The 24,465-nt window shown below is 52.1% G+C and overlaps 1 protein-coding gene across 1 annotated transcript in view; it reads right to left on the minus strand.

Moving 5' to 3' along the window:
* The window catches only part of LOC306662304 (CUB and sushi domain-containing protein 1-like), a gene marked incomplete at both ends in the record, with an annotated part of 221,578 nt that overhangs the window by 13,695 nt on the left and 183,418 nt on the right, over nt 1-24,465 (minus strand). Inside the window, 3 exons of the mRNA XM_079141801.1 lie at nt 7,387-7,543; nt 11,367-11,536; nt 22,694-22,882. Of these exons, the coding sequence (XP_078997927.1) occupies nt 7,387-7,543; nt 11,367-11,536; nt 22,694-22,882 (516 nt within the window). The remainder of the gene's footprint in view (nt 1-7,386; nt 7,544-11,366; nt 11,537-22,693; nt 22,883-24,465) is intronic.

Raw genomic sequence — 24,465 nt, forward strand, 5'->3', positions numbered from 1 at the left:
GGGGTTAACTGAGTGGTAACTGAAGTGTGGGTATGACTGGAGGAGGTGGGCATTGGGGTGTGGCCTTGGGTACATATTTATGCCTGGTGAGTGGAGTCTCTCTCCTTTCCTAATCACCATGATGTGAGCTGCTTCCTTCTGCCACACTCTCTGGCCACCATGTTCAGCGTCACCCTGAGCCCCAAGAAATAAAGTCCTCCTATAGACTAAGATCTCTGAAACCGTGAGCCCTCAAAGAAACCTTTCCTCCTGTACTATTGTGCTGGTCGGGTCTTTCAGTTGCAGCAGCAGAAAAGCTGACGAAAACACTACTCAACCCATTTTTACTGAGCATCTGACTAAGCCAGGATGCTCCCCTGCTTGCTTACAGTCAGGCCTGACCTCGCCTACAGGCATTACTGCAGAACCAAAATCAAGCTTGCGACTATCTCAGTGGGCTCCAAGACGCCTCTGGGTTTGTGGTCATGTCCTAGTAAGGAGAGAGGTGCAGAGAACCACAGTGTTGTTCCCTCTCAGTGACAGCCACTCCCCTGGCTGAGTCCATGTCTAATGCCTTCACAGAGGATGCAGGTCCACTACCCAGTGCCAGGATAGAGCAAGGCAGGCCAAGTGATCCTGTGAAAATGAGTCAGAGAGGCCAAGCCACTTTCCCTGCAGAAACCACTGCCCAGTAAGGCTCATCACTAATGACCCACTGGCCTGGAATTAGCTTACAGATGGAACTTCGGAGCACAATGATCCATTATTTTTTTTAAGTCATATGACAATAAAAGTCCTTTGGGTGGCTCCCTTAAAAACCCAAACTATAAGTGTTTATGATATTCTTTCTCCCTCTATTCAACCTGTGCATAATCTTCTGGTCAGGAAATCCCTGGCGTGCTCCAGGAGGGGCGGTAAGACGGGATGCTCCCTCACGGGCCTCCTCACTGCATGTGCACCCTGAGGTCTCTCCTGCTCCCCATTTTGAAGCTGTTTGTTCCCCCAAGCTACATAGTTTATGGAACTTAATGATAAGCAGGAATCATGAGATTAGAGCTGTTCTCCTAAATAAATGCAAAACACTAATATCAGAACTTCCCTGAGGAGTCTATAATCCACTTGAAGATTGCAAACCAGTCCAGGACGCGGTGATACGTGTGATGCGTGAGGCCAGTTGTGAGCTGCATGTGTGGTTTCTGCCCTGTCCATCCACGTGTCCCTTCACTCCAGAGTAGACCAGCTGGGGACCTGGTTGGTGCCTGGCACACTGAAAACCAACCATCAGCCCCGCAGTGGGGAGCTGGGTTGGGGGAGAGCCATACACAGGAAGAAGCAGGAAACAGGGGCAAGTGTGAGTCAGGACAGCCAGGCACAACCAGCCGGTGGGGAGCTCAGGGCAGGGCGAGAGGGAACTTGCAGAGGGAGAAGGCCGTCCTGAGGGAGGAGGAAGGACCTGCGGACACTCCCAGGTCCCTCCCTGCAGAGGGAACGCTGTCGGCTGCAGGTGCAGACCCTGAGGCAGGCCTTCCCGGGCCAGATCTGGGTGAGCCCTGCTCAGAGCTGCCTGCACAGACCCGGCGCTGCTCTCCAGGCCCTCTTCTCTCTTCCAGAAGACACGGAGGGGAGTGCGTGGAAGGTGGCAGCGTCCTCCTGCAGACCCTGCGCTCACCTCTGGCCTCTGCGGTTCTCAGGCAGCTCCCAGGCCAGCCTTCCTTCTCGCACTCAAGCCCTCATTTCCAGCCTTTCTGCAACATCCCGACTTGTCCCTGCTACTGTCTTCCTCTCTGTGACCTCGCCTTTAGAAAATGACAGCTGGCACTTGCCTCGGCCAAGGAGGCGGGATGGGGAGCTGGCCAGCTCTCCTCCAAAGGCACCCTTGGGTCATTGTGGGAACAGACACCTGGTTCTGTCAGCAAAACCCAACAGATTCATCTCCTCAGAGGCTCACATGACTTAATATAATGCCAGAGTGCCGCCTTCCTAATTTAAAATAACTCCTGGACTTAGTCCATGAACCAGAATCCCCGTGTCCACATCAATAAGTCACCCTCTCTCTATGCAGAGCGCCACCTTGACAAGCAAACCATAAGGAGGACATTGCCTGGCGTGCGTGGAGTGGAGCGAGGGAGTTAAGTAGATAAAGTGAGCGGGAAGCGGCCTGAGGAGGCCCGCCGCGCACTCGAGTCTCCCGCGGGGACAGGACCCAGTGTCTGCTTTCCAGACTCTGCAGATCACCGTGCATGGCAGGTCCTCTGCGGGGTCCATCTACCCCTCCTGCATGACCGCTGACCACCCTCTCCCTGGTGATGCACGGGGTATGAAAGGCCCTCACCCTGCCTACCTAACCTCTGAGCACCATGGTGCCCGCTTCCGCTCAGGCCCGCAGTGCGCTAGCAGTGTCTCGGCCAGGGACCTGCTCCTCAGTCTCGAGTCACCAGTGGTGGCCGTGGCACAGGAGTGCATCGGTGTCACTGCCGTCCCTGGCTCTGGTGTTCACTCCACTGTCAGTCTCCATCCTTGAAACCCCAGACTTCCGTGTCCTCCTGCTGGGTCATCATAGGCACTGGGCCCTTGGTGTGGACGGCCCATAATCAGCGCCTCAGTGGCCTGGTGCCCCTGTCATGTCTGCCTCTCCTCATCACAGGACTTCATCTCTGCAGGCACATGGCTCGAAGGCCAGTCCACCCTCCACAAGGTGACTGAAGTCTCACCCTCTCCAGAAATGTCCCCTGACTTCAGTTTCCCTCCTTCCTGCAAATTCTGGGCCAACTCGACTACCATCCCCATTCCTAAAATGTGACCCGGAACAGAGCAAGTGAAGACTCCCCTCACCAGGACCTCACGCTTGCAAGAGAAAACAAAGGACGCAGGGACAGAAGTCGGGGGCTTGGGGTGGAGGAAAGAGCAGTGGCCGCTTAGGAAGGTGGGCGGTGGGCAGCCCATGTGTACGACCAGGGGGCTGAGCCTGGGGTGGAGGAGACAGAAGGCATTCAGCAAAAGCCTCGGGATCGCCACAGCCTGGGGTCTTCCTCTCCTCTGGAGAGCTCGTCGCTGTCACTGCTGATGTATACACAGGTGCACACACATGTATCAGCACACGTGTGCAGATTGTGTAGCTCAAAGTGTCTATCACGACAACACTACATTAACATATTAGAGCCCAAGCTTACTTAAAATCTCTATTGTGAGCAAACACACCAGTCAGTGTGCATTGGAGCCATGAGCTGATACCTTCCCACCTCCAGATCCATCCCCTGGTTAGCATTTAATTATAGTGCATTCTACTTGGGAACGATAGTCACTGTCATATCAACTAATCTCACCAGTGCCAATGGTGACTCTCCTACATAATTGATCAGTTGCCAGGGATGGTGGCGTCAGTCCTTCTGTGTCACTGCAGTGCTAACCACTCAGCACCCAGGCACCGCGTGCAGGTTTCCTGATTAGTGGGAAAAGGAAGCACCCGCACTGCCCCAGATGCATGCTCAATGCAGCTCCCATGTGTTCCTGGAAGTCAGAGTCTTTGCTAAACTGCGCAGAGGGTTTGCTTGTTTCTCACAATTTAAATGAACAGTGCAGAAGCCTGCTCCAAGTTTCTGTAGGCCCTGTGGTAAAGTTTCTCAAGAATGAATATCTGGGGAACATTCTTATAAAGTTCTCAAAAGTAAAACATATTTTAAAAAGAAGTTTGAGTTCAATATGGTATCTTTTTAAATTCCAGAACTTCTTTTCTATAAAAATTTGTCCAGATATTAAGAAAATGTAGCCACCCAGTGTCAAGATAATTTTTGTTATATTCTAAAGCTCAAAATCACTGTGAGGAAGGAGAAGTAAAGGGCTTCCCAGACTTGCTGATGGAGCCAGCATGGAGGATGGGGCCTCCAAGCGCACAGCTTGAAAACGCAGATGCAAGCTCTTTATGTTACATTACAAACCCCGCGTCTTAATCCAGGCTCATGGTATGGATTGCACATCAGCGTGAGGTGCACGGGGTGCAGAACGGATCCTGTGGGCCCCACCGTCAGAGAGCTTACAGGAGACGTCCCATGCCAAGGCCATGATGTTACGGTACAGACAAACCTGTCGTAAAAGCAGTGTATTGTAACAGAGGTAGACTTTCTAAGCTTTATTTTGGTCCAATCTACTACTGAGAAAACAGTTGCTTAATCAATCCCTATTAATTGACATTTTTATTCCAGGGGGGCCCAAAGTTGGTCTGCTTTTCTTCCTTGCCAATGTCTTGACACATCTCATTATCAGTCACTACATATTATGCTTATTAAAGTGTGTCACCTGAAATATCTGACTCGTCAGTAGTTCTGGGTTCCAGTTGGGAGAGCAGTATGTGGTCCCAAGAGCACCATGCTCTGTGTGAAACTCCAGCAGCTCACTTAGAGACAGGGAGATACCTCCCAACTATGAAGGGGGTTAAAAGTTACTACTTACCAAGACCCAGAATTGCCAAGGTGCTAGTTAGAAGGTACCTGGAGCTAGTTGTTAATACTAAAGGCACATGTGTGCTATTTGTCTTCACTTCTGAAAACCACAGCATATTTATTAAGCTATATATTTATTCTGTTGACATTGTCTAATCCACTCATGTCTGCACATTAATTATGGATCTGAAACAGCCAAACATGAACATTTCCTTAAGTAAAGCAATTAACTAGCAAGAGGCAATTACAAGTCTTTTGAAAACAGTTATCATTTCTGATACATCTTTTAGGGATGGATATTCAATTCAGGTATTCGATTGCACTGTGGGAGCTTGGGATTTCTCAAACCTAATTACTTAGTGTTTAAACCTAAGAATTTAATGTGAAGTTAATACTATTTTGATAACATCGCCATCGGCACCATTGATCCCACATCACTGATAACTCTTCCCTGCAGCAGCATGCTCTGGCTCTAAGACAACCCTGCAGCTGGGACTCCCAGGACACTCTGCTTCTGTGGGTGGAGACAGGAGGGGTGATGGGCAGGGGGGTCGATGCCCCTATTGGATGGATTCTACTGAGAACCGCAGACCAATCATCACTAATATTTCTTTCTTCTTTTTCCAGAATGCTTGTGCTACTCTACAGTCAAATGTACCCATGGAAATGGAATGTGCCAGTAAATATGCACTGATTTAAACTTTCACAAAGTTCCTCAGTGAACCTGGAGGGACAAGCAGAGGTCCTGCACCTGGGCTGCTCTCAAAGACAAATGGGGAGCTTTGGCAGCCCAAGAGAGCCAAGTGGGGGCTGAGAGGAGACTCCAAGGAAGCCTTCCTGGTGAGGGTAGGTGGGCGTCAGGAACGGTCTCCTCTCAGAATCAGGGTTGCAGGACACCGGGGCCTTCCTAACTACTGCTCAGAAGATGAACTGAAGGAGACAGCAGAAGGCTGCGGACAGGTCAGTACCCTCCTCCGCTCCAGGCCAGCCTGGGGGCTTCATGGGCAAGCGCTGCCTTTTGGAGGGCTTTTGCACATGAGAACACAGAGCTAAGTGTCTGTAAATCAAGGACTGCTCCAGCTGGAAATGGTAGGAGGGAAACAAAGTGGCCAGGGTTGGAAGAGTAACAAGACACACACCCAGCCGGCATGACGCCCTTCCCCTGCAGCTGCCACGAAGGGGCAGCAGAGTGGAAGGTGAGCGCGGAAGCCAGGGGTGCCCGGGCCACTGCTTTCTACTGTCTGGTGAGGAACCAGGACAGGAGGCCGGTTTGTGAGATAAGCCAAGGCATCAAATTGTACTCAGTGGAGGGAGCACCGAGGAACCCCCCATGTGCCTGGGACTGTCCTGTTCAGCCTGCCCTGGGAAGACCACCCAGAGGCTTTGCAGTTTTCCTTCCCAAACGTCCGTGCAGCCCAGGGCCCAGGAGGTGGGGTGGATGCATCCAAGCAGGAAACACGCTGCTGAGCCCACAGACAGGAAGCCCGGCACAGGAGCAGGGTCACGAGAGCGTGCTCCGCCTGCGTGCACAGCAGAGTGTTCCCTCAGAGCTCTGCAGCGTTCTGAGAGCGAGATTCTGAAGGCAGGGATCTTGTGAAGAAAGCTGTACTTATCAATCCATCCCATACTGTCCACGGACTTGTGTGTACAAATCAACAGAAATGCTTTCATTTGGTGAGGTTTTCAATGGCACCCTCGTCACAGTGAAAAGTGGCTCTCTCAGGACATCGGCCACTCTAACTGCTTTTGTCCCGTCTTAGAAATTCATCAACATGATTTTGTTTATTTGGTATGAAGGGGACTGAGGCTGTTCATCTTCATCTGGGTGCCCAGATCAGCTTGGGATCTGAGGGGTGATAATTACCCTACCAGCAAATCATTTGCTCATCTGTCAAATAAAGGCAGCAGCTCTGATGAGCACCCACAAAATTTCATGCTAAAAAATCTGAGTGTATAAATTTCCCATGTCCTGGGGTCATACTTACAGAGTTCTAAAATCTCAGACTAGCAAAGGATTGAACAGTTTACACACTGGAAGCATCCTCATTGATTCGTCACCTTTAGTTATCCAAAGCAAATAGCTAGTTTTTTAAATTTGGCTATTACTAAAAATGTTACAAATGGCAATTGTTATAGTGAAATTCCTCTTTTTGGAAAAGCAACTTTTTAATTTTCCCTCTGTTGTCTTTTTCATTTATATCTGAAAAAGGAAAGCTTCCATACTGATTTGCATTTGGGAGGTACTGGGGATTAAACCCAGGGGTGTTTTAGCACTCAGTTCCATCTCTATCTCTTTATATTTTTTATATTTTTAGAGAGGGTCTCCCTAAGTTGCCAAAACTGACCCTGAACTTGCTATCCTCCTTCCTTGGCCTCCAGAGTAGCAGGGAGGCCGTCATCACGGAGTCGCCGTGCCCAGCTGATGTTCATTACTACGGGGTGCTGCAGAACACGGGGTGGAGCTGTAGGCTGCAGGTCAATTCCTCTCCACCAACCCAGGGAACTGCTCTCTTAGGAGAGTGCTCGAATGACTCTTGGGTCTATCATCTGGGAAATTAGAGGTAAGGAAAGCGTCTACGACACCAAGTTGTTATGCAGTTGTGTTATGTATATATGTATATATCTATGTATATATAATATGTGATATGCAAATTAGTCACTCAAAGACCATTACTACTAATTTCAAACCTCACTAAATCTTTCACACATGTGCCAATCCGCCTTTGGATGGTATATTCCACACCACAGACTTTAACCCCAGCAACACTTCCATGTCATGAGCTCTCTCCTTTTCAGGTCTAGCTATTTGATTATTAAAGATAAGAATACCTCTGAATAGATAAATTTCAAACTATCACTTCTCCTAACATTCCTGAATGTACTCTTTTCTGACGGTGTAGAGAATCAAAACACGTCGTGGACTGATAGAGAAAACCAGCAAGACAGAGCAGGAAGAAGCCGAGCAGCTTACTGGAGTAGGTGAGCTGGAAGCCTTGGTCAGTGTCCGACCCGTTGCTGTTGAACTCCAGCCATAGGTGATTGGAGGTGCTGTTGAGGGTCAGCCCCATGAGCTCGTTCTTAGTGAAGGCCCCCAGGGCTCGCGATGAGCTGTCTCTTCCATCGTAAACCTGGTGGAAATTCACAGCGTGAGTGCTCCTAGATTCTCACGGTAGCCATTCTAACAAGACATTCAAATCCTCAAAGAGGCAGTTTCATAAAGCCTCTAAAAAGTACTAAATCGTCTATTCTTTGAGCTTTGCCCTTCCCTTGAACACTACACGCTGCAGACTCCCTCCATCATCTCACACTGGCTACCTCGAGAGCCTTTTCTTGTTTGTTTAAAATTAAGTGAGCGTTTCTGCGCATGTCAGGTTCTCTTGTCCCCTCTCGTTCCCTCCCCAAGGCCCAGTTGCAAAGGGGGAAAGAATCTAGCAGGCTCCAGAGGCCAACATCCTCCCCAGACTCAGCTGCGGAAGTGGAGGTGCCTCCCTCGTCCCCTCCCTGGCCCCTCCCTCGGCCCTCCCGCCCAGGCACTGAGCTGAGGCCCACCCGCCTGCAGTGCTGGAGCCCCAGCGGCACTTGGGCACCCAGTCTTGCACGTGCAGCAGTGAAGGGTCCGTCAGGCAGGGATGGCGGAGGGGTCATCCTGCCTGGCATAGTTGGTACCGGGTACCTTCTGAGCGACTGTGAGCACCGGGGGCGTGACAGGTGGTGGAAGGAAGCAGGCCAGGGCTTGGGCTGTCTGGGCTCCGGAGAGCTCCGGGGGCCTCCCACCTTCAGGAGCCACCCTGCACCTGCCTGAGAGGGCTCCCTGCTGACGCACGTCTGAGAAAACAGCACTGACGCCCGCAGAGCTGAGTGTGCTGGGCCCCGTGCACCCAGGGCCGGCAGAACAGGGCTGCCGTCACACTCAGCTCCCTCAGAGGAGAACCGCCTTGTGGGTCAGGGCTCCTCCAAGAAGAATCAAGGCACAGTGTGTCCTGAAGCGTGCGGTGGATTAAAGCAGCCAATGCATCCAGCCACCCAGTGCCTGTGGCTTCTTCCCGGCCTGGCTGTCTCACTCCACCTCACCACACGCACCGCTCCATAGATGTGCACACCCGACACTTGCACAAGAAGAAGGGACATCAGAAACATTATTAGGTATTGTTTATTGCTCGTGAATGAACAATTAGTGCCATATAATCAAATACTCTCCTATTTCCTTACTCATAGGCTACTGTTTTTAAAACAGTCACTATGACTTAAGATGGGATTTCCATTGACATGGGAGGGACCTGACATGCAGAATCAGGAGAGGTTTTAAACCCAGAGGGATCTGTCCCAAGGCAAAACATCGGGTCTCCCAAGAAAGGCCGTGGGCACCTGCGTAGGCTGGGTAGGCCGGGTATTTCATGGGAATCTGTGGAGCTGGCCAGGGTGTAACCCAGGACACGTGGTCAAGCCTCTGCAGTCCTGGACGGTTTCCCACGTGGCTGCATCCTGCTGGCTCCCTCATGAGGCTAGACCTTGCACTCCACGGAGCAACATCAGGTCAGTGGCCACACAGCAGAACTGAGCAGCTCGAACACTTGATCCTGTGATTCTCTGTAATGGTGGGTGGCTCTTGCCTGGGTGTTCACGTCACCAGGGCTTAGCACTGTGCTTGACTATGGACAGATCAAGCCCAATCCAATGTCAGGATCCATGCTTCCTCACCTCTCTACTGGTAAGTGTGGTTCAGGGTTTGCACACATCACCAAGGAAAAGCCAGGTGTGGTGCCAAAGATGTGGTCTGTGATTCCAAGCAAACGAGCAACAGGCCATGCTGGGTCTGCCTATCACCTGGTTACAGCTGTACATCTAAGCAGCTGCCTCTGACACCCTCCCAGACGTTAGTGGGAGCCTCCTAGTCACCTGCTCCACAGGAGGCCACAGCCGTCTGCTCTGAGGACTGTCCTGGAGCTCACATGTAGTCAGTGCATCAGAGAGATGAGGCCCAGGTAGCAGGTGAGCCAACTGGAAAGCCAGGCATCTCAGAGTGCAGAGCCCAGGTATCTGGAGCTCTCTTCCTGATACTAGGGACCATACCCCGGCTCTACCACTGCACCCTCTTTTCAGTGTTTCGCAGAAGCTGTTCATCTTAGTGTCGTTGGTGCATAGGATGCACATAACGCCTTTGTCTTTGCCATTGGATCACGGCATGTGTGAGAGAGTATGGGAAGAGCAGTTAGGCTCCCAAGTGAAGATAATTTAGATGTGAGCACTTTTAACAGAGGCATCTATTAGTCCATCCCACAAAACATACACTGGCAAAACATTTGGGCATTTTATGTGATTGATAGTTTCCCTCCAACTAGAGACTTATTTTTACTTTTTATTGTAATCAACAAGTTTAAGCTGCTCCCGATCAAAAATGAGCATGCTTTCCTTCCTTCCACTTCTACAGTACTGTCGGTGCGTACTTGATTCAGCATCTCTAGTCATTCCCTTGTACCAGAGAAGAGTCACTTAAAAGTTTCGCCTTAAATTTGAGGCTGTCAAAGAATTCAGAAAATTCTTATGACTCTCTATTTTTTTTTTTTTTTAATTAGCAGGAATGCTCCAGCTTCCTGACTGAAAACACTGTTCAGTACAGCCTCCCCAGCTCTCAGCTCGAGCTTGCAGGAGACGAGTGAAAGAAAGCAGCCAGGGTAAGACCTCTCCACCACACGAGGGCACGGAAAAGCGGTCCACCTGGCTCCCGAGAGGCAGCCAAGCACGTGGGTCTGTGAGCTGCTCTGGACCCAGCGCTTCCCTTCAGTGAGGTCAAGAGGAGCCCCTAAGGCCAGGTCAGACCCTGCACAAAGCTACAGGGGGCGGCCCACTTTCCCTCTGAGGCGGTCTCTGCATCTTCTTGAGCTTACAGTGAGGTGAATCTGTTGAACTTGACATGTGTCTCTGCAACCATGTAGCTGCAAATATAAGTGAGACCCGCTGTAGAAGGGAAACGAGAAGAGCAAAGGGGCCCTTCCTTCTCACAAATCAGCTCCGACAGGATCCCTGGGAGCAGCAGCTGCTGGAGCAGATGACTTGCTCAAAGCCTGTCTCCTTCAATGTCCTGGGACTGCAAATGCCCGCCCTCCTGTTCCGGGCCTTTCAAAGGCCCCACTTTCTTGCAATAGTGAAGGAGAGGTGGGATCTATGCCTGAAGCCTCAGGAAGGGAGGGAGCTTCCCGCTGGAGACGAAGCTGTGTAAGTCATGGCAGACCTGGGGCCGCCTTGCTGTGGTGCACCTGTCATGGCCGGGCCAGCTTCTCCCCCGAGGCCCACGAGAGCGTCTGGACTCGCCTCCGCACCTCACCAGAGTCTATCCAGCTCCAAAGGTGCGGCCGCATTTAAAAATCAAGAATGCCTGGAGAAAGGGTTGGGGTGGGGGTCCCATAAGGCGGAAGGATCACTGCTGTGTGCCAGACACAATGTACACACATCCTATGTTAAATCACCTGGTCTTCAAAGTAGCCAAGAAGATTGGGACTGTTGCAGATTCTCACACACAGAAAGAGTATCATGCATACTAAGAAATTTACCCACAACATCACTTATCAGTGTTAGACCCAGGTTACGAATATTTCTAAGTCCACACAGACTGCAAAATGACACCACATTATACTTCATCAAAACAACTGCATAAATAAATAGAAACAGGTATGTGTACTTAGAACATATCAATAAATACCCGTAAAGGTAGATATGTGAATAGATGGATACACAGATGGAGAGAGAGAAAGTGGATGGATAAGTAGGAAGACAGATGGGTGACAGATGGGTGATAGACTGATGGATGGTAGGCAGGCAGGCTGGTGGGTAAATGGATGATAGACAGATGGTTGACAGATGCCTTGAAAGGAAAAAAAAAAAAAAAAAAGAGCTAAGCATTAATAAGAAAAGAAAAAAAGAAAGGGAAAGACTGTCCCCATGTTAGAGTCTTACCTTTAGAGTATCTCCTTCAAACAGCTGGAAGCTTCGCGCTCTGAGGCGGATCCCCTTGCCAGCTTCCGTTTCTATTTTATAGATACACTCATGGTTATTATCATAATTGGATGGGAAATTTGGAGACAGTAATGTTCCTTCATTTCCTTTCACACTTGCTCCACATTCAGCTAAAATAAACAGGACATTAAAAAAGAGGATTCAAAAGTGGAATTACTGATTTTAATAGATTAAAAATTTCAACATTATGATCATCCTAACTTCTACCAATGCTTGTCTCTCATTTCTACCCCCTTTTTAAAAAAAAAAAAAAAAAACAGATTAGTGACTTAATCTTACAGTTTTATCACAGGGCAGAAAATACATCTCATTTCCCCCTTTTAGTATCTTCTTGGTTATTACAACAGAATGACCTAACTATGTGAAGGTGGTTCGCTATCCTGGGAAGAGTTCAGAACAGAACAGAGGGCTGAAGGCACCCGGCTGCCTGGCCACATGCATCACGGCCTGGTCCCTCATCTCTGCACACCTGTTTGCACCTCATGGAACAGTCATAATTTCCACATGCCAGTTCTACCGTGAGACCAACACATTTTCCTGCACTTGAATTTCCTGCATCAAATGGATGTATTTAAAGGGGAGTGTAATGGCAGGCCAAGGTAGAAACTCTGACGTGCCTAGCACCATGCCGTCCACACCATCTCAGGATGGAGACCATCCTGTGGCCATCACTATGTTCTTTCCCCCTGAAGGAAGAAGAGGGCTGTTGACTTCCAACCAAGTTCGCACAAAACAAAATTCCTTGAACCATGGCAAAAGCAACAAAAATAAAAGTCTAGATTCTGTGGATCATGAGAAGGTCACAAACCCTCAGCATCTGTTTGCTCATCTATGAAAGTGAACATTTCAGTTAAGAACACCTTCAGCTCTAAAATTCCATGAGGAAGACAGGGTGAAATGAAGTCACTATGCACACAGTGTGTGTGTGTGTGTGTGTGTGTGACAGACCCACGGGCTTCTGTATCAACGCCTTTATCAGCTATGCCACGTACAGGCACAGCAATTCTTAAAAATTCAACAAAATAAATATTGGTTTAAATAATGATGATCGAGCTGAACTGAGCATGTGCAAAGCGCTGATTGGGTAAGGAGGGAAGAGAAGCAAGCACATCTTCATTGCGCAGTGGGCGGCCCTGGCAGGCACAGCCTCTGCAAGGCGCTTCTGCACCATCTGCCCTGGCACAGAACTTTCTCTGGCAGTGAATGGAATCAGTGATGTCACCAGCCACAGTTGCCTGGCCTACTTGCAATGGGGACCTGCTGTGCATCTCGGGGAGACCACAGTTGCAGGGAGAATCGGGAGGAACATGACCGAGGACTTGGGTGTAAGCCCCTCCCTTCCTGCTCCTTAAACAGAGACCGTAGGCATGTGAGCAGGTGCTGAGGGAGGCCCAGGGACTCGGAGACCCAAGAAATGTCAGTGGGATTCCACAACAATTCTGAAGAATCACGGTGATCTGTTGCTTCACATGCAATTAATATACTGACGTGATCACACGGATCCTCCAAAGCTTTCTCTTAAACAGAGTTAATGGAGAGCAAACCGAGCGACGACCGCTGGTGTTTCCTTCCGTGCCGTTTGCCTGATGACTCTCAGACAGCCTGAGGTGGAAGACAAAGGGCTTCGTATCTTAAATCCAAGAAGACATTCACAGAAGCTCTCTTCCTGGGAGTTGGTGACCATTCACCGATACTGAACATCCATCCGGATGCTCTTATTCCTTCCTGAAGAAGCAGAGGGCAGAATGCACGAAATGGAAACCAGGAAGAACAAGAACACAGCGCCTCCCCTGGGCTGCCCTGCCGGGCCCGGGAGTGCACACTAGGACAAGCATTGGCCTGGCGAGGGTAAGGGAAGAAAGTCGGTGGGTTCTGTGGACCAGAAAATGGAACCAAATTACCAATATTAGGCATTTTTATTTAAAATTGAATTTGGCAACAATCAATAGGAGAAACCATTCAAAAATCAAATTTAGGTCCTTCAATCCAAGATTTATAGTTTGGAAAAAAACTCATGCTATTGAAATATAATACATGCCAACAAGATGTCAAGGGAGGATTTGGGGGCTGAGACATCTCCTGCCTGTGGCTGTGGTCGCTGCCACCTGGAGAGCCCGCCCAGCAGGGTGAGCAGATCAGAAGTCCTCTGCCCTGCAGGCGGCCTGGGCCACGCAGCTCCAGGGGTTTGGGGTGATGAGGAGCTGGCCTCTGGTCACCTCTGTCTTCAGGAGTTGCTCTCCATCTTCCCCCTTGGCTGTGTGAGGCCAGGAGGATGGAGGGGGCCTTGGAGGGACCAGGGGCAATCGGGCAGCCCCGGGGTTCCCTGCCCCGGAGCTCGGCCTCGCTGCTGCCTGAGCAGGCTATGGGAGGCATCCCCACAAGTCTTCAGGGAGCAAGCCAAGGACGAGAGGCAGGCCAAGGAGTACCACGCGGGCCTCTGCGGGGAGTGCCTTCTCTGGGACCTCGGCTCCCTGTCCACCAGCTCTGCCACCTGTCTTAGCCCAGGCAGGCCAGTTCCCTCCACTTGGGGCTGCTGGCCTTCCTTCCTTCGCCCTCCACACCACCAGAGGTTCTTATCCTGTTGCTGTTCTTCTTGGCAAGCTTGCCCCACAGAGACTTTCTTACAGATCTGTGAGCGTCTGAAAAGTTTTAAAGTTGATTCAATCCATCAGGATGAGGCTGATGCATAAACTGAAATAATGCTGCTTTCTAACACACGTTTTCTAAGTTCTCTACATTCATTCACTAATTCTCCCAGCGGTCTTACATGACAGACCACCAAGCCTCACTTGCAGATGAGGAAACCAAGGCATTGAATGATTCCAAAGCCAAGTGTCTTTCCCAAGTTCACATGGTGAACGTCGACTTGATTGATACAAACCATAAGTGCTCAGGAAGAGAATGACACTCTCCTTAGCCCAAATGATGCTGAACACATTTTACAGCAAATTGTTCACAATAATGCTCACCATTTATGATGATGAAATGAATATTAGTAGGTTAAATGTTCTAGAAGAGTATGTTTTTAAGGACGTTTAGTTGAAACAGGTCACCAGTGAACTGCAGCTTGTGTTAGTTATTCAGTTAGTCATAATCATTTCTCATAATATCCCCAGAAGAAAGGCAAGAAAGAATTGAGCATTGTTAGCCATGGAAGAACATGAAATCAAGCCAAAGGAAGTAATTTTGTATAACTTTCTGATAGCATTTAGATTTGGGGGCTGTTTGAAAGCAGATAAATAACAAATTGTGGTAATTAAGTCTATACTATGCAAAATAATAACTGTGCAAAATTAATGCTCTCCTTGTGACTGACGCCACTCTGGAGACTATGGTGCTTCAGCTTGTGGAGGGAGAACACAGGAGCAACGAGCCAGTCTTCTGAGCTCCCACATCCCACCGCAGACTCGCCCCTTGCAAAGGAAGTCTCCTGCTGGGATCAGAGCAGGCACATCTCACAACTTGAGGCACGATTGAGATTTCTCAGTAAATATGCAGTGATAACTCCTGGATTAAACATTCATCTGTATCTGTACCTAACTATACATGGCAACACAGGTACACGTGCACAGTCAGGCTGTCATTATTCCAGGGCAGAGGGAGCAGCCTCTGAAGGACATCTCACTCACAGACTTCTCTCCCAGAGTATGAAGCTGCTTGTAGAGGGTCAGACTTGATGTGCAATCATGATCCTAAAACTAATGCAATACATGCACTAAGGAACATATGGAAGTGATATTTTACTATGTAATATACACAACATGTGCATATCATATGCACTTTCACTATTTAAGATTCCTGTTGCTTATATTCTGCAAAGACTTTCAGGCAGATAATGCCTCAGGGTGTGGTGGTGGATTTTTACTGTTGTTTTGTACCAGGGATTGAACCCAGCAGTGCTTTACCACTGAGCTACATTCCCAGCCAGCTTATTTTTTATATTGAGACAGGGCCTTGCTAAGTTGCTAAGGCTTGTCTTGAACTTGACAATCCTCCTGCCTCAGCCTCCTGAGCTGCTGGGATTATAGGTGTGCGCCACCATGCCCAGCTCTGCATAGTGATATGTTTAAAAACTTAGGCGTGACTTTGGCATCGCCCCATGTTTGAACAGTTGCTATGCTTATCAAGCACGAACAAAAACTGAGCATATGTGCTTTTGACATCACTGTTTCCTGATTTTATGTCAAAGGCAGAATGTAGGATGTCTCGAAGGCCGAACCTCAGTCACCGCATATCCTGAGGCCTCAGTGGCCCGCTGGCAACCTTGGCCCCCGGTGGGGGAGGGGAGGGGCCGTGTCTCAGACGTGGCGCACACAGGGTTTGCGTGTGGAGGGGTATCCGGCAGGGGGCCACGCAGGCCTGGCTGCAGAGGGGCTGGGCCAGGCTCCGGCACAGGCTGCCGTGAACCGCAGTGCCACCTGCTTGATCGGGCTGGTCCTGAAGGAAGGGTGAGAGGCGAGGAGGACGTGCCCTGGAAAGAGCAGGTGGGTTCCGTGCACTGTGAGGTAAGCATGGGGCACCGTGCCCTGGGGAGGGACCTGAGCAGAAGGTTCCGCAACTCCAAGACCAGAGGAGCACCCTGAGGATTTGGAGGGGAAGTGGGCGGGGAGACGAAGTACCCTGGGTCTTCCCAGCAGAGAGCCTGTGCTCTTCCTTGGCCCATGTGTCACTTCAACATAAACAGACATATTTCAAGCACTGTCTTGTCTCATAAATACAATGCCACAAGGTAGACGCCAACACTACCCTCCCCTCCCAGGCGGGGATGCTGAGGCTCAGCAAGGCCGCTGAGCAGGCCCGAGCTCACACCAGTGGAAGCAGAGTCGGCTGGGCCCAGTCAGGCTGTGCAGCAGCCACGCTGCGGGGGAGGCCCTCGCTGATCGTCCATTGCGTCTGTAGGTACTGGATGACGCCCACTGCTCTGTGGCTGTGACTGGATGTGGGCCCCTGCTCTGAGGGCAGGGGGAGCGGCAGCCCAGGCTCCATCACAGAGCAGCACTTGGTGAAAGAGCCAGGAGGTGTCAGAGGGCCTCAGGGAGGCTCACCAAACCCCGGGACTCCACCCTGGAGGAGACGGTTAGAGAGAGCACGCACTTCCCTTCAAAGGCCGGTGCTCCGAAAATTGCAAAATATAAATGTGTTCAAAATGTGGAGAATTCTTTGAACTTGATTCAAGGGATCCAGAGTAATTCTTCATTACCAGAGCAATTAAATGTTTCACTTTTTAAGTTCTTTCAATAATCCATTTAATATTACTTTAAGGTGAATGGCTACAATTTTCCCTGATATGAATCGTTTGCTCTATTATAAAGAATCCACTGAAATTTTAATTAAAACTGAATTGTTATGGAGAGTTTTGCTATGGAACTAATTAAAACTAAATTAACCATGATAGAAAGGAGTCAATTGATTTTTTCCTTGAATTCTTGTGTACAAAGGCATCGACCTGTGAAGCCAACTGTCCTCTTCCTCTTGGGCCACTGTGACAAGCACCCCCACTGGGCCTGGATCAACAAGTACTGCTGTTCAGAGGCACAGCTGGGAAGCCTAGCACTGCAGGCCCCAGGATCCTGTGAGTTGGCCAGTATGCTGGGGTGAGAAAGGCCACCTTCCTGCTGGGCGCCTACTGGGCCCAAGCCCACGGCTACAGCAACACACCACTTACACTGATTGCTCCAGACACAGGGACCAGGAGCACAGTGTGCCTCTGGGGCCACAAGGCGTCCTGGAAACCGCCACGGGGCCTTTGAGCAGGTTGTGAGGTGGACGGTTCACCTTCGTTCTGCACAGGAGTGTGTTTCGCAAGCATTATTTGCAGAGCACAGCAATATATACAAAATGGCCTCAGAAAGAGGAAAGGAAACCTTACTTTTTCTCTCCCTTAAACCAAGTTTACCATGTCTGATGAAACAAATCAGCAAACCTTGCCCACAATAGAGGAAGTATGTATTATTTAAAATGCAGAGTCCTGTATTTCTCAGAGATGTAAAATGGTATCACATTTGACCCTTCATTATTCTATACACATTTATTCTTTAATTTAATCCTATTATCAGTTTAGCTCTTGAGAATCAGCAGCAATTAAGGTTCTAGTTCTTAATTTTGTTTCAGATTTTTAAATCAGGAATTAATTTCCAGAAACTCTGGATTCATTGGCATTGGAAAATAATGCTTAAGTAGAACTGGTCCAATGATTTAGGCTAAATGTATTTCAGTGTTCAAAGAAACGTGAAGTCCGCATGCACTCTGCCCTGCACTATCTACAAGCCACTACGTGGGGCAGTGTCTGTCCCGCGAAGGACTCTGCTCTCCGTCTGGCAAGCAGTTAAAGAGACTGTTCAACGCCAGTACCCGCCATGTGTTTCTGAGAGCTGCCTCACCAGGTCCTCCCCTGGGGCTTTGCAGATGTGGGCGCACAGCGTGAGGACAGCCTATCTGGGAACAGTGTGTCCAGGGAACTGAAGCCGAGTCTGCGTGCAAATGGACTCACCTCCGCTTGCACACTTGTTCCTGACGAGGCTGCTGCACGTTGGAAACACCCCTCAGGTGGGAGGGCAGCCGCGTCACCCCAGGCAGCGGGCTTAGCCACCAGCACCATGACGCTGCCCGTCCGTGTGAGACTGCGTCCTGCCACATACACCCAGGCTGGGGGACCAGCCTCGCGAAGGAGGTCAAGCGTCCCTTGAGTTCACCAGTGCTCACCACCATAAGGCTGAGCTGCCGAGCTCTGGGGACCGTGGGACTCATCACGAGAGTTCTTGGGGACACTTATCTTCCTGGCCTCTGTTCTCCATCTCTTGACCTGCTTTTCCAACCAATATGCCATAGAGTATCTCAAATATAACAAAATGTCCACTTTTCGTCATTATTTAACCATCGTACAACTGGGCTCCTAAAGGCCCTCAGCCAATCAAGAGTCTCTGGCCACAAGATGAGCGGAGAACAGGCACACAAGAGGAAATGGGCTGCACTGCTCTAGTGCCGTCTGCTTCCACACGGCATCTCCATGGTGAGGCCTGCTGTGTGCTCGTGAGGCCTGCTTCCACACGGCATCTCCATGGTGGGGCCTGCTGCGTGCTCCTGAGGACTGCTTCCACGCTCCATCTCCATGGTGGGGCCTGCTGCATGCTCGTGAGGCCTGCTTCCACACGGCATCTCCATGGTGGGGCCTGCTGCGTGCTCGTGAGGCCTGCTTCCACACGACATCTTCATGGTGGGGCCTGCTGCGTGCTCCTGAGGACTGCTTCCACGCTCCATCTCCATGGTGGGGCCTGCTGCATGCTCGTGAGGCCTGCTTCCACACGACATCTCCATGGTGGGGCCTGCTGCGTGCTCGTGAGGACTGCTTCCACACGACATCTCCATGGTGGGGCCTGCTGCGTGCTCGTGAGGACTGCTTCCACACGACATCTCCATGGTGGGGCCTGCTGCGTGCTCGTGAGGCCTGCTTCCACACGGCATCTCCATGGTGGGGCCTGCTGCGTGCTCGTGAGGCCTGCTTCCACACGGCATCTCCATGGTGGGGCCTGCTGCGTGCTCGTGAGGACTGCTTCCACACGGCATCTCCATGGTGGGGCCTGCTGCGTGCTCGTGAGGCCTGCTTCCACACGGCATCTCCATGGTGGGGCCTGCTGCGTGCTCGTGAGGCCTGCTTCCACACGGCATCTCCATGGTGGGGCCTGCTGCGTGCTCGTGAGGACTGCTTCCACACGGCATCTCCATGGTGGGGCCTGCTGCGTGCTCGTGAGGCCTGCTTCCACACGGCATCTCCATGGTGGGGCCTGCTGCGTGCTCGTGAGGCCTGCTTCCACACGGCATCTCCATGGTGGGGCCTGCTGCGTGCTCGTGAGGACTGCTTCCACACGGCATCTCCATGGTGGGGCCTGCTGCGTGCTCGTGAGGCCTGCTTCCACACGGCATCTCCATGGTGGGGCCTGCTGCGTGCTCGTGAGGCCTGCTTCCACACGGCATCTCCATGGTGGGGCCTGCTGCGTGCTCGTGAGGCCTGCTTCCACACGGCATCTCCATGGTGGGGCCTGCTGCGTGCTCGTGAGGCCTGCTTCCACACGGCATCTCCATGGTGGGGCCTGCTGCGTGCTCGTGAGGACTGCTTCCACACGGCATCTCCATGGTGGGGCCTGCTGCGTGCTCGTGAGGACTGCTTCCACACGGCATCTTCATGGTGGGGCCTGCTGCGTGCTCGTGAGGACTGCTTCCACATGGCATCTCCATGGTGGGGCGTACTGCGTGGCCCGGGGCAGAGCTTACTCTGAGCAGCTGTCTGGTCAGTAGGGAGACGTCTGCACTTTATCCAAATTGGTGAGACACAAGTGCTGAGACATGGTCAGGTCCTTACTAGCCAGTTGAACCCTAACTCAGACCTTACCTGAAGGTGCCCCTACTGTGGAGCTGTACTCACATCACCAACAAACCTTCATCTGAGATGAATTACTTGGGAGGGCTTTCTCTTACCTTGTAGCCAAAGCAGTCTTGAATGGCCCTTGTGTAATTAAATGCTAAGAGGTGCCACCAGAGAGGTCCTGAGCACTTCCAGAGGTGGTGAACTCATGGGGGTATTTGAGATACACCATCAAAAACAGATAGTGAGGTAGAAAAAGCCCAAGAGAAGTGAATGCAAATGCAAAGAGGACTTCTCCTTCATCTAGGAGTGAACCGGAGAAGAGGGAAAGGTGGTCTGGGTGTTCTCCAGGAAGTGCGGCAGAGGACAGGGGTTAGGAAAGGTGAAATGGTGCTCACAACTCGGTTGACATTCCTTGGGGTCACCTGCCATCTCTTGGGTGGACTTGCAACTCTTGGTCATGGGCAAATCATGGCTCTTTCATAATTTTAAAGCAAGGGGTGTGGTCTTGATGAATCGAGTTTTTGAGATCTAAGGAGCTTTAAGGGAAGTCACCCTCTTTCTCGGGTGGCCCTCAGGGTGAGGGGTCCCGCCAGAAAGCAGCTCTCAGCCTGAGGAGAGACCAAGACACAGGCAGCTTTGGTGGCACCGGCAGGTCTCAGGGAAGATGGAAGGCTGCTCCTCAGTGTGGGGGAAGTGGGTGGAGAGGCAGCGGGGAGCAGAGGTGCACTGGGAGAACAGGAGCCAGGTGCTGACGGAGGGGCGGCTCTCCCATCGAGGGGCTGCCTGGAGGCAGGCGCAGGGGTAGGAATGAGAGCCAGGCACTCTGGGGGGTGGCTCTGCTCCAGCAGGTATGTGGAGTAGCCATCCAGCCAGGACCTGGCCCTCTGGCCTGCCAGTGAACAGAAGACCCTCGTTGTAGGGTTGAGAGGGGTTTGCTCTGGGTGTGCTGTGAGCCACTCAGCAGGTCCTGCTGAGGGACAATGGGTGAGGTCTTCAACATGGACAGTGCCTTCTGGGAGACGTGGTCCCAGGGCTGGTGGGGTCCATCCTGTAGCCAGGGTCCAGTGCAGGAGAGGAGCACGAGAGTCCACTGGAGCCTGGACAGTGACTCAGTGAGCTGGACCTGAGAGCGGGGCACAGGTGGGTCCTCAGAACCATCAGTGAAAGTGGGGTAAACAGGGGACACACCCAAGTGCCAGCTGGCAGGTTTTGGGGCCATCAACAGCACCTTTCTGTAAAGGCTTCTTGGCCAGGAGGGCTGGAGGGAAAGATCAAGAGGCTTCGTAGGGTCAGGGCCAGGCTCATCCTAGGTCCCATGTGCGGGCGGTGGTTAAAGCGGGACCCTGCCCCACAGCCTCCTAGGAGCTCTGTGTCCTTGGCAAATCCTCGGGTCCTCTGTGCCCTGGTATTCCCATGCTTAGGACGGACCCGACTAGAGTTCTGCTCACTGCATGAAGATGCAGCAGATGACGTCAGATTCCTGTGCCTGGCCTCCAGGAGGCTTGGGACCGGTCACTACTATCTCAGGTCCAGTTATTGTTGACAGTGTAAAGGCAGGAGGACAAGAGAGTTGGCAGCGACAAGACATCCAGGGAAAGCAGAATCACGCAGTGGGCCCCATGGCCACTAGACCACCGAGGTCATGCGTTTGGAAGGACACTTGATCTGGTGGAGGGGAGTGTCTTTCCCAGGTCTCGACCTGCCTCAGATAGGCCTTTCTCACCTGGGGGTGGGGTCCAGGCAACCCTGGTAACACCTCAGACCACCCACGCACGGTGGTGTTTCTTGCCTCCAGTTCTCAAAACTCGTAACCGAAGTGGGAAGGAACCCTGCTCCAAGAGAAGCTGGTGGCAGAGTGCTGCAGACGTGGCGTGAGGGCCCGGGAGGGGGCAGCGAAGTCACTGCCGTTCCTCAACCCGACGGACGGCTGCTGCCCAATAGGGGCCCAAAAATACAGGTTCATGTTTCCACGCACATGATGACCAGGGAACGCTGAGAACAGAAGGAACGGGGGCCGTGAAGGGGCCCGGGAATGACATGTTGCCGTGACAGAACTTGCTCCGTGTTGCTGGATCTGACTCTGGTGTGACTTAGCAGCCCTGGATGGTCGGCTGGGAGATCAGTCCCCACAGACTCAGAAAACACCACCCTGGGGTGAACCTCTAACCTCCCCTGCTCCCAGGCAGTTTTCTCTATGTTTAAGGAACACGGATGGGTGAAACCAAGTGCCCAGCATGGCTGCCCAAACTAGTGATCGGACTCCTGGCCACGGCCAGCACCATCCTGCAGCCAGGTGGTCAAGGCTGTCCCTCCAGACCCCCGGAGCAGTACAGCCAGTGGCCCCTGAACACCACCTCCCCCCAGACTCCTGCCCTGGCACAAGCCCAGCCCTTTTTTCAAAGACCTGAAGCCAAAATTCATGTGAGTCCTGGGAACTGCCTCCTGGGTTCCTGGGCAGCACTGTGAGAGAGAGCCGGCCTCCCCACCTGGCGGGCCTACCGTGGGCGCTCGTCACCGGCTCAGGGGTCGGGACGCAAGGCCACCGCAGATCGCCATCACTAGGAGGCTGTTGCTTCCACCCAGTGGCCTTGCCGAGGCCCCTTCAGTCCTTCTACCTTCTTACTGTTGCAGATTCTTTATGGACACACGTACCTATGTTCTTCCCTCAGTAAATGTGCTTGGCAAATGGTCACGCTCACTCTTCCTCAAGTGCAAATTTTAGAGCTGAAAGGGTCGCACTTCACAGATGAGACAACTCAAGGCCAGAGCGGTCAGGCTGACCCGGGCGGGCAGTGTGGGCTGGGGTCCAGCCTGGCCCTCACCTCCCCGTCCACCCCACTCTGCTTCCTGGCTGGGCGGCGCCTGTCCCCACGGATGAATGAAATGAAAGCGTGTGACCACCTACCCACACACCTTGGCAGAGGTGCACTCCACACACGGCGGCCCCCACCCAGGCAGGCAAGCTTGGTGGCACCTTCTAGGCGGTATCCTGGGAAGCAGGAGAAGGTCAGCGAGTCGCCCACGCCGAAGCGGAACCCGATTCTGCGGCTGAAGGCAGGGACTCCGGGGTCGTCACAGGGCTCCAGGTCGTACTCTAAGACGGGAGGAGACAGAGTGAGCACGAGCCACGGCAGCGCCACCCAGGCGTCCGAAACCCAGCCAGAGCACAGAGAGCCGCTGCGGGAACTGCGAACACGCGCAGCTCTCCTCGAGCTCTGCCTGCTGGGGGGCTGCTGATCCTGGCACGATGGGGTCCTTTTGACGAGTGGTGTGAATTCTGAGGTTTGAAACACTCAGACGCGTACCGCTGTAACATGACATGACCGCTTCCAGCTGCCCGGGGCGAGCGTGGGGCCAGCTGAGCGATGCTAACAGTGGGCCCCACGCGCCTCTAAGGGCTTCCCCGGCTCAAGACGGAGCGCGAGAGAAAGCCGCGTCAGGCGTTGGCTGATGGAAGCTCACACGGCCTGCTTCACCTCGCACCGCCTCCCCGGGGCAGCGGCTTCCAACCTACAAACCAGTTTTATTAGAATTTATAGGAGACAATCTGTGAACCACAAGTTTCCACAAACCACTCAGGAGGAAAGTGCAAGCGCCCTTTTCTGAAGAGGATGATGCGGCTCCTCGCTGCACCCTGAGGGGGAGTTTCCAGACACCTATACTGGTGACAGCCGTTGCCAACCCCTCAGACCTCAGGGCAGGGCGACGCACTCCGGTCGATGCTGATCTCTGGGACCCTGGTGGAGTCCAGAGTTTTGCTGGCTGTGAGTCATACCAAGCGTCCCCAGGAGCCTGGAGCGCGGCGTCCCCCGTCCTGCTGTGCCTCAGTCTGAGGTGCGTGTCAGCGGGTGGGCCCTGTGCCAGGGGAGCACCCCTGGCCTGGAAGGGGCTCTCGGAGGTGCGAAAGGCCACGACCAGGACAAGCATTACTCAATCCGCAGGAAGGCGAAGGTCAGGCTTCCGGATTTTGGTGGGAGAGACGTGGACAAGCCGCAGACGTCCCTGAGAACGCTCTGCCTTCACCGGGCTCCAGCGCCCTCCCAAGGCCCAACTCGCGAGTCCAGACCCAGGGTTCCCGCGATCTCGGGACAGCAGGCTTCTCCAAGGTCCCCGGCTTTTCAGATCTGGGTCTCCTCACTGTGACCACCTGCTGACTGCTTGGCATGTCACCCCTGGACTGATGTGGGAACCTGTCCTGGGCCAGGGAGTGCCCCTCGCTCCTCCTCCACCTCCCCCAGCTGCCAGTCCTCTGAGCCAGTGTCGGATTGTCTTTGTCCTGCTCTTCCTTTATGTGAAAAAGTCTCTGTTCCAACCAATCTGGCCCTTCTGGAAATACGCCTGAGTTAGCTATTATAACTGATTCTAGTATAACCCAGGGAGAAAGGGAGAAATGATATCACGTGAGTGAACTGAGTAAATACGTACTGGAAAATCGTCATACATAACACGTAACGATTACATACGTGTTAAACACGGCTGGGGACCTCTCCTCCCATCTTACTAACACTCGCCTTCTGTGTAAGAAGGTGCCCCACGCTCGTTCTCCTGTCAGAGGGCATCTTGCATGCAGTGGCTTTCCAAACAATGGAAACTCTCCAAGATAGGAGAGCAATTTGATACTATTTTGCAATAGCCCTATTGATTAGGCAAAGAAACATCACAGTGCTGTGGTGCTTT

Source organism: Sciurus vulgaris (genome assembly GCF_902686455.1).
Source record: "Sciurus vulgaris genome assembly, chromosome: 5".
Taxonomy (NCBI): Eukaryota; Metazoa; Chordata; class Mammalia; order Rodentia; family Sciuridae; genus Sciurus; species Sciurus vulgaris.